The sequence below is a fragment of the Biomphalaria glabrata genome, chromosome 9 (assembly GCF_947242115.1).
Source record: "Biomphalaria glabrata chromosome 9, xgBioGlab47.1, whole genome shotgun sequence".
Taxonomy (NCBI): domain Eukaryota; kingdom Metazoa; phylum Mollusca; class Gastropoda; family Planorbidae; genus Biomphalaria; species Biomphalaria glabrata.
The window spans coordinates 44,938,128-44,948,231 of NC_074719.1; the positions used below are offsets into that span (position 1 = coordinate 44,938,128).

Here is a 10,104-nt window from a genome sequence, read left to right on the forward strand (position 1 = left end):
CATTATCGCTTCGAAAAAGTCTACGGTATATAGATATACGCCAAGTTTGACAAATTATAAAATCGACATTGATATTGGAGCTGTTGATTTCGCGTTGAGTTTTTACCAGAACATTCTACTTTTTAAGACCATAGATCTCACAACCAGTGTTCGTTCTTGGGATACGGACAAGAACACTTTGTCAGATTTAGGAGATCTAGACCTCTCAGCAATCAACATGACAAGTTTCTGTGATGACAGAGCTATCTACGTCCTGGACGGAGTTGGACGTCTCTACGAGGTGAAGCAAGTCGAAACGATTCAATTCATCTTTATAGATAGACTGTGGAGCTTAAGAGCTCATGAGCTGAAAGGAGCAGCTCTGTATGGGAAAGCTCTCTTCGTCTGTGGCAAGTTTTCAGAGAAAGGAGACCATAAAGAAAACGTTCCGGAAGTCTTCTCGTCCCTACGTCTTCTGGAGACTCTAAACGCCGAGTTCACCTCGAATTTCATTCCCTGTGCTATCTTGAAGAGTGATCTAAATGCTGAGTGATCTCCAAGAGAAAGACATCTGACAACAGCGTGGCACCACTGACTCATTTGTTTGTTGTTTTTTTTGCCACTAAGTCTTGCTAGAGAGTGTCGTCTTGATTATGTGTTTTAAAGATGGATTATGGTTCTTGTCATTATTGCTTACGATAAACCGGTGGCGCAATGGTTTCGCTGGTTTAGTGGTTCAGTGTACGCTTCGCCCAGTGGTCCAACACATTAGTGGTTCAGTTTACCTTTGCCCAGTGGTCCAATACATTAGTGGTTCAGTTTACCTTTGCCCAGTGGTCCAATACATTAGTGGTTCAGTGTACGCTTTGCCCAGTGGTCCAATACATTAGTGGTTCAGTGTACGCTTTGCCCAGTGGTCCAATACATTAGTGGTTCAGTGTACGCTTTGCCCAGTGGTCCAATACATTAGTGGTTCAGTGTACGCTTTGCCCAGTGGTCCGATACATTAGTGGTTCAGTGTACGCTTTGCCCAGTGGTCCAATACATTAGTGGTTCAGTGTACGCTTTGCCCAGTGGTCCGATACATTAGTGGTTCAGTGTACGCTTTGCCCAGTGGTCCAATACATTAGTGGTTCAGTGTACGCTTTGCCCAGTGGTCCGATACATTAGTGGTTCAGTGTACGCTTTGCCCAGTGGTCCGATACATTAGTGGTTCAGTGTACGCTTTGCCCAGTGGTCCAATACATTAGTGGTTCAGTGTACGCTTTACCCAGAGGTCCAACGCATTAGTGGGTCGAGACTTTTGCGCTAATGTGCGAGTGTTATTGGGGGAAACTGACCTTATTCTAATTTCATTTTTTTTTGTCTTTTACTTAACGATCGCTTTCATTTTGTTAAGATTATGAATTCTAATGGTTAAACAAATTATTAATAAAGTTTACATTAAAGCTAGTGTTTCATTTTAATGTTCTTTTAATCGAAATTTAGTTATTGGAAAAAAGGGGGGGGGGGTAATAGAATGGGGCTTCGTTAAAAAAAAAGCTTCTTTAATGTTTCGCTTTCTCTCTCTTTCTTGATCTATCTCCTCCCTTTTCTTTTCCCCTCTTTCAGTCTCTGTTGCTCTCTCTCTCACTCACACTGTCTGTATCTATATATACGATATATATGATCGAAGATGAACACATTTCTCATATCCTATGGACTCGAGTATGACTGTAAAGTCCAATTCTCGCGTTAAAACGCCGGCTGCATGGGTAGGTCTAGTCAGTTGCAGATAGGCCTGCTTCTTCTCTCAGCTTTTTTTGGGGGGGACCGGCGCTCTTTCACCCTGGCTCTCTTCTTGCTTCGTATCTCGTGACTCCGAGACTCACAGCTTCACGCCATGAGGAGCGATCGAGAGCTAGTGCTTCCCAGCTTCTCACACTTTCTGTACATACGATTCAACTAAATAGCACAAAAGTTGAGACAGAATAGGCTGCAGCTAAAAGACATTTGCATATCTAAACTTTGTCACTCTATGGTATAGAGATCTAGGTTTATTTGTGGGACGCTGTGGTCGATAGGCTAAGTGCGCTTGAACTTGGCTTGGCTTGGCTACCTATGAAGAGGGCTCGAGGTTCGACACCCGACTCGGGCAGTGTTGTGTTAACTGAGCATGAACGTATCGCTATATAAAAGCCATAATTTATTTATTTATTTTACATATATATATTCTAGATTAGAGTTACGTAGAAATATAAGAATTGAATATATCAATATTATAATTTAGACATGGAATGTTAGATATAGTCCACGTCTAATAGGAGTCCATTGGAAATGAGAAATGTGCTCATCTTCGATCACGAAGGAGGAACTCTTATACAGGGGTTCTCAACCTGTAGTTCTCGACTCCGTCGATTGACGATTTGTTAGGGGGTGGCCTAAGAACATCGAAAAAATGAATTGTTTTTGTTCATTCTTCTGTTGCTGTGTATGTGTGCGGCTGGGGAGGGGATGTCGCGGCAGAGTGGGGAGTTGTAAAAAGGGGTCGCCGAGCCTAAAAGGTTGAGAACCGCTGCTTTTATAATAAAGTGAAAAGAAGATGAATTGAATTTCAATGAATACAGGTGAATGATATAATAATATTTGCGGTGTCTTCTATTTCAAAGATTATGATCGAGTTTAGTGTTTCACAAGACTCTGCGAACCCAGCTGCGACCTACTTATTTTTCCGAAGGACAAAGCCGTTGTCTACTTAAGGTTTAACTTCGTCTTCTGCGCCTGTCTTCAGTAAGGTCTTGTCTTTTGGGATCTCAAATGTTTGTCCCGTGGCCTCTGTGAGAACTCTCCAACTCTTTATTCTTTCACATCTTCCCTTAATTTCAAATATTCCGTGATACACACAGGCGGATTAAAGGGAGGGCAGGAGGGGCTACAATTCCGTGGGCGTCACACACATAAAAAAATATATATATCAGAATTTAGACTGGTCAAAAACGTGTCAGTTGTTTATTTATCCCACTTTCGGTCAGAGTGTTACAAGATCAGCTGTCGTCATCGAGAAGTACATAGAAGTACAATTCATAAAGCGCTGGTCGTGAATGTGTATGTGTTTCGTGTCTGAATATTGTTCGAATTTTTAATCAATATTATTTTTGTACAGTAGTTACGCTGAGGTTGTCAATTGTAGTCAAACTGAATTTCCATTTGATTGAATCAATAAAAATTATCTTATCTTATCTTATCTTATTATTTATTTATTGTAATTTTTGTTTTTCGTGAGTTTAGAAGTGTAGGCGTGAAGCATGCTCGGAATAAGTAAATACAGCTCCGGACTTACGACAGTGCGTCTACCAAGGGCCTTACTCTCCACAAACTCAAAAATATACTTTTAAAACTACAATATCATTTTAAATATTTTTTTTTAGAGGAAAGGGAGATAAAATGTGCACGAATTCCATTTCTTTCTTTTAAAATATAGCATGCTTTTAGTAGTTTCATTCATAAGAGGGTCTTTATTAAAGCTTTCTAAAATTGTAGGGGTCTCCACAAAAATCCTGCATCGGGGACTCTAAATACTTTAGTTCGTCTCTGATAAACATGTTTTGAGAAAAAAAGCACACCAATGAATCTTTTGTTACAAGATGTGAAACTTGAACGGAAATCGCTTTGTAAAAGAACAAAACTTCTATCAGTAGAGATGTAGAAACAACTTTTTTCAGCAATTTTCTCTTTTTAACGACTTCGAATTTAGATTCTATCTCCAATCGGTTTAATAGTGATGTAGACTCACGTTTTAACGTTTCACACAGGGGTAAATAGTGTGGTATATTTGTTGCTGTAACTTATAGTGTGAACCACTTTAATGTGAATGCCTGCGTTCAGATCGTAATCCAGTCTGAGTTGGATTTGAACGAAAGTACGTTAAGTATTTTAAGTCAAATCTTCGAGTCTTTACCGCGAATCAAACCCACATCCTCAATTTTCACCTAATTCAAAGTTGGCTTATTTTGGGAGGCTGGGTCAAGAGGCTTGAACCTGGCTTGGATTGGTTACTTATGAAGGGGGCTCGAGGTTCGACACCCGACTCGAGCAGAGTTGTGTTTACTGAGAGCCTAAAGGCAGCACGGAAAACCTTCTCCTAGATACTCCCCTCCCCTCACTGGTCAACAAAAGAGATTAGACCCTGTAATTTTTACCAAATTATAAAATTTTTAACTGTGAATAGACCTTGATTTTAATGATTTAACTGTGTAGAATTTAGCCCTTGTTATGTAGAGAGAGAGAGTAGTCCTTAAGGCAATGCAGGCACGACATGGCCTAAATTTTGCCGATGTGCCTAAAATCAAAATCAAATCAAATTTGAGCATGCAAGTTGCGCTTTTTAAAAGCTATAATTTATTTTGATTGGTCTGTGAATTCACGTGCATTATCTTATCTTATCTTATATATATATATATATATGTGTGTGTATATATATATATATATATATATATATATATATATATATATATATATATATATTACAGACGTAACTGTCTTAACTTCAAAAAAGAAGATAATTACGCCCTAAGCAATTCATGTGTCACTATTCATGCATGTTAATCAATGAATTAGGCTCTGCTAAATCGTTAGTTTTCCTGGCTGATTCAGGCAGCCCATTCCATTCTCTAATGGCACTAGCGAAGAACGAGCACTTGTGCGAATGTGTTCTAGCGTAAGGAATAAGAAAATGTCTCTATCTTTGAATCTTTCAAGATCTGAAATTTGAACGGAATCGCCTGTACGTAATCTTTGGACTGGAGGTCAATTCTTTATTATTATGTAAACATCGGATAATTTGAATCCCTACTATTCTTTGATGAACTAATTTAGAATGCATTTATGTTGTTTGTGTTACATTTATATGTGTATTTATGTTTATGTATGTTGTGTGTGTGTGTTTGTTTGCTTTCTTGTAGTCTCCCTTGTTCTATTGTTCAGTATGTTCCCGTGTTCACGGTTTACTCTTAAGTGTGTCAGTAGTGTGTATTCACTGTGTATTAGTCTCTGCTGGTTGTTCTCTCTCCTCGTTTCGCGTTCATAAAAATGGAGTGTAACTTTTAAACATCAGTATTAGTGTTAGTTTGTTAGTGTATTATGATAATATAACAGTTTGTATACTAAGGGGTCCTGGGCAAGTAATAGAAATAGTACTTCCTTTCAGACCTTGCGACCTATAGAGCAGATAATGTAATGCTACCCTGTTTCTACTCTGTTTCTATGGCCCAAGATTTATGAGGGTGTCACGTGACCAAGACAAAGACAAAAACGCCTTTACTTTCCCTTACTCCTTTTTGGTACCTCTTTTAATTTTAGGGGTCGCGGTGGCTGAGTGTTTCAATGCTTTGCTTCCGAGCCTAGTGTCCTGGGTTCGAATCTTGGTGAAGACTGGCATTTTGAATTTCGGATTTTCTGGTCGCCCCTGAGTCCACAACTCTAATAGGTACCTGGCTTTAGCTGGCGAAAGTAAAGGCGGTTGGTCGTTGTGCTGGCCACATGACACCCTGTTCGTTAACCGTTTTATTTTACTTTGTTGGACTCAGCGATGTCCTAAATGCCCCAAAATTAAAAATCCTTGTATTCACCAATACTTGAACCTGGACTCGTCATGGGTTTTAACACTTAGCCACACACACACTCAATAAGTTACTTACCTTAGCAGAATTTGTATGTAGTAAATGTTTGATTTTTTTCATGCATACCACATAGTTCATCACTATAGATGAACGATGGATAAAGAATGTAAAAATAATTTGACTGTAACTTCAAAGTAATTATAACCTATTTGTTTCAGATCATCTCAAAATGTCAGGTGGGGACTCTGTCCCTCTTCAGAATATTTCTAAAGGAATTACTCAGTCTATAAAGGATTATATGAATAATTATGAAAATGAAGACTTGGACATCAACATTGAAGGTGAAAGCTTCAAATGCAACAGTTTTATGCTTGCGTCTTGTTCCAAGTATTTCAGAAGCTTACTCCGACCTAATAGCAAAGAGAAGGTAGAAAAGGCAATTAACTTACAGAACATCCCCTTGAATATTTTTCAGCTGATTCTCAAAACTCTATACACCGGATGTGACTTGTTAACTAAAGACAATGTCTTGGAAGTCTGGTCTGCAGTTCATCAGCTTCAAATTGATTTCTTAGTTCAGCATTGTGAAGACTTTACCTTGGAAAATATTTCTCTGGAAACTTTGGAAATTTACAAGAAAAAAGCAGAGATCCTTCAATCCAAGAGAGTTTCGGAAGGAATTTTCAAATACATGCTTGAACACTTTATGACTCTCAGAAGCACTGAGGCATTTTTGAGATTAGAGTTTGAGGACCTTCTAAAACTTATCGATAGTAACGGTCTGGTTGTTACATCTGAAGATCTAGTGTTACACTCCGTCTACGAATGGATCAAATTCGGAGAAATATTGACTTCAACTGTCAGGAACGATAATTCTAGCGTAACAACGTCACCTAAAGACATATCTGTAACAGAGGTTATTGCCCATGCGCCTAAACTCGAGGATTTGTGTCAAGACAAAAAAGCTATAAATGTGTCAGCTGGAAATGTGAATGAACTCAAGGAGGCCACTGAAGAATGTAAATTGATCGATGCGTCAAACAGTTTTTTGACCCAGACTAGTGTCATCTCATCTGCAAACCAAAAAGAAGGAGCCCCATCAGCACCAACGCATCAAATAGAGAACCAAAGAAATGTTCATCTACTTCCGCTGTTGAAGGCTTCCAGATATTTCTTGCTCTCTGAAGCTTCTATTGCGAATCTCTATCGAAAAAAGGAGATTCAAAACAACACGCAGATCATACAATTTCTGTTTGAATCTTTGGCATTTAAGAAATCCCTACACATCAACGGATATTTACCAACTGCTGCTTTTCACCGCGATTGTAGTCCTTTTGAGAATGTAGGTGTCGTCTGCAGTGGCAATAAAATTGTGGCCTATTCTTTCGCCCAAGACAGTTTGTTACAGTACGTTAGAAATGCAGACGTGATCATAATGAATTTACAAATACTGAACAATCAACTCTACGTGCTCGCTAACTACATGAGTACTAGTGAGATGTTTTGTTTCGGAAACCAAATTTCCGTAAGTGTTTTGAAAATGGCGGAACACACATGTTTCTCTTTGCAACACGATTGTAGTATATACATCATCACAACGCCGAACTCTTTGGTATATAGGTATCAACCCATTTCAACAGGTTGTAAAGTTGACGTTGATATAGGACCAGTCGATTTCGCTATCAGTTTTTACCAGGACATTCTTCTTTTTAAGAAGGAAACATTGAAGACAAAAGTTCGTTGCTGGGATACAGACAAGAACAGCTTGTCCCATTTAATTGACCTGGAGTTCTCAGCCAATTGTATGACAAGTTTCACTGACGACAGAGCCACCTACATCTTAGATAGACTCGGGCGCCTCTACGAAGTGAAACAATATGAAACTATTCAGTTCACCTTTATAGAAAGACTGTGGAGTTTTAGTTGTAAAGAGATAAATGGCTCAGTGCTGTTTCGGAACAATCTAATTGTCTGTGGGAGATTCCCAGAAGAGGAAAGAGATATCAACAAAAAACCTGGCCCTTTCTCCTCTTTAAGTTTTCTGGAAATTCCCGATGTCAACTGGTCTTCAAATTTTATTACTTTCGCTGTTTCGAAGAGGGATCTATATATATTCTAAATGCTGGATAATTGGCTAATTATATTGTCTGATAACATGAACTCTGAGCTCGGAAACACTTTACTGTCTCTTTGCTTTGTATAACAAAGCTCATTCCACTACTGATTCCATTTCAAAAATTGATTGTTTTAAAATGAATTGTAAAATAATTGCAACTGTTGTAAGTTTTTACGATTTATATTTCCAGCGGGTTAGGCGTATTAGTATTGATCGTACTTGGCTTATCATGCCTTGACCATGTTATTAGTTCGAAACTAACCCAGCTCTCTACTTTAGTCTGTTATTATCCTTAAGATTTACTTTTCATTTGGTTTAGATGACCATTTCTAATTAGAATATTTTGGTTAAGACTAACTCTGTCGTCTACGATGAGGATGATATTCCACGTCACTAAATCATTACGATGCTTTTTGGGTTGTGGCGTTAAACGGGGGTAGCGTTAATCAAATGTCTGACTTTTCCCCAACTAATGTCAAGTACCCATTAGAGCTGGGTGGACTCGGAGGCGCCCTCCGGAGGCCAAAATTAAACATCTTAGCCTTCATCCATATTCGAACTCGGGGCCCTTAGGTTCGGAAGCCAATCGCTCTACCTCTGAGCCATCGCGTCTCCTTCTAAAAGAAAACATTTTGAAAAATAAAAAATAGTTGGATGCTGACTCATTGATTTTAAATTGAGTGACCGTGTATTTACATAAGTTTCTAAATCCTCTTAAAATTCACACTCGAAAATTTAGGAAGAATACCATTACTAGTATATGGAAAAGTAGCAAACTTGTCGATTATTCAGTTGAGCCCCAGATTTAATAGCAATGTTTAGATATAATAGATCTAGACCCTTCAAACTTAGAACTATAGCGTCTGTACAGGTGGATACTATATTGAGACGCGTACTAGAAATAGAGCTTAATAAAGCCTCCTTCTTTATTCACTGTTCCTTTTATTCAGCCATTGCTTGAAGTATTCAAACACTTAGTAACCAATTGTTTTCTTTGAAATGTACATATATATTTGTAATACACTGTCAGGGAAATATGGGCACATGCCATACAATATAACTATAGTTTTTTACTGCTCCCATCTGCACCCACCCCTTTCATAATCCAATGTGGTACAGTTCTTCACCAAAGAAAGCCTCAAAGTCCTAGCACCGTAAAGAGAAGGGATTTTGGCAACACATCTTTAGTACATCAAAATCAAATTTCCTTTCAAGAATGTCAATTTCCGATTGCTAAGAATCTCAATATATTTTGAAGACCTTACTATTAAAGGTTGTGTAGCTCAGAGTTCTGAAAAAATGTCATCATATTTTATGGCTCCCTGTACCAACACGGATTGTATTACAGAATTGTGATTGCGTAATATGTAAATGCTAGTGTAACATCAATGATTTTACAGTGATTTTAACATTTAGATTATGGTATGGTTTTGATAGTTTTTCTAGTAGGGTTATATAAGATTATAGAACTTAAGGACTTAAAGTTTAGAGTTTACACATTTTATTATTTTCTTATACATTAAATTGAAGAAAAAAAAAAGAATTGCTCTCTCCAAATGTTTCCAGTCAAGCTCAAGCCAGTGTGTTTTCAACAATATTGAAATCTTGTCTATTAAAGTTCTTGCTATCTTTTGTTGAAGTTTTTGTTGTTTTTTTAAATTATTTATTCAATATTAACCAAAGTTTAAAAAAAAAGGTAAATGATGTTAAGGTCATCTGTTTCTTTGACCAACGATGTTTTGTTGAGACGGCTTCAACAGTCTGTAGATGAAAGGCTCAGAGAAGAACAAGCAATGTTTCCGAAGGGGCAGATCATGTACAGAGCAGATTTTCGTTTTACGAAATATTATAGAACAAAGTCTTGAGTACCAACAACGGCTAACGATCAGTTTCGTGGGACTTCAAAAAAGCGTTTGATAGTGTCCACCGAGAATCACTATGGAAAATAGTTAGAGAATACGGTATCCCAGAAACAGAGTTTTTTACAATCGAGACAGGTTTTCCTCCTAGCCATCGACTACATAATGAGGAGAGCAATGAACCAGACTGCCTTTGGTATTCCATGGCATGAACAACTTCGATTGACGGACTTGGACTTTGCTGATGATGTTGCACTACTCGGGGCTACAAATTAATGCATTCAAGAAATGACGGAGAGCCTAGACAGAGAGGCACCCAAAATTGGACTCCGCATAAGACTAAAATTATGCGAGTGGGATATAAGGCAAAGGGTGTCCCCGTCAAACTTGGCGAGTCAAAGCTTGAAGAGCTTGACAAGTTCACGTACCTTGGCAGCATCATAACAAATGATGGAGATGCCTACCATGATGTAGCGTGCCGAATAGGAAAGGCAGGGAGCATTTTCCAAAGGCTGCAGCCTATTTGGACTAGCCAAGCCATTGGACTCGAGAC

At 38.3% G+C, this 10,104-nt stretch overlaps 1 protein-coding gene across 2 annotated transcripts; it reads left to right on the plus strand.

Annotated features, from left to right (window-relative positions):
- The first annotated feature begins 3,629 nt into the window (after nt 1–3,629).
- On the plus strand, nt 3,630–9,324 carry LOC106050445 (uncharacterized). 2 transcript variants are annotated; one of them, XM_013205408.2, is made up of 2 exons: nt 3,630–3,772; nt 5,795–9,324. In XM_013205408.2, exon 2 carries the CDS (start codon nt 5,806–5,808, stop codon nt 7,693–7,695), a length of 1,890 nt encoding a protein of 629 aa, XP_013060862.2. In that variant the 5' UTR covers nt 3,630–3,772; nt 5,795–5,805; the 3' UTR covers nt 7,696–9,324. The 2 variants fall into 2 exon arrangements, with proteins under 2 accessions (XP_013060862.2, XP_013060861.2); XM_013205407.2 differs by having other exon boundaries at nt 3,638–3,877.
- The last annotated feature ends 780 nt before the right edge of the window (nt 9,325–10,104 follow it).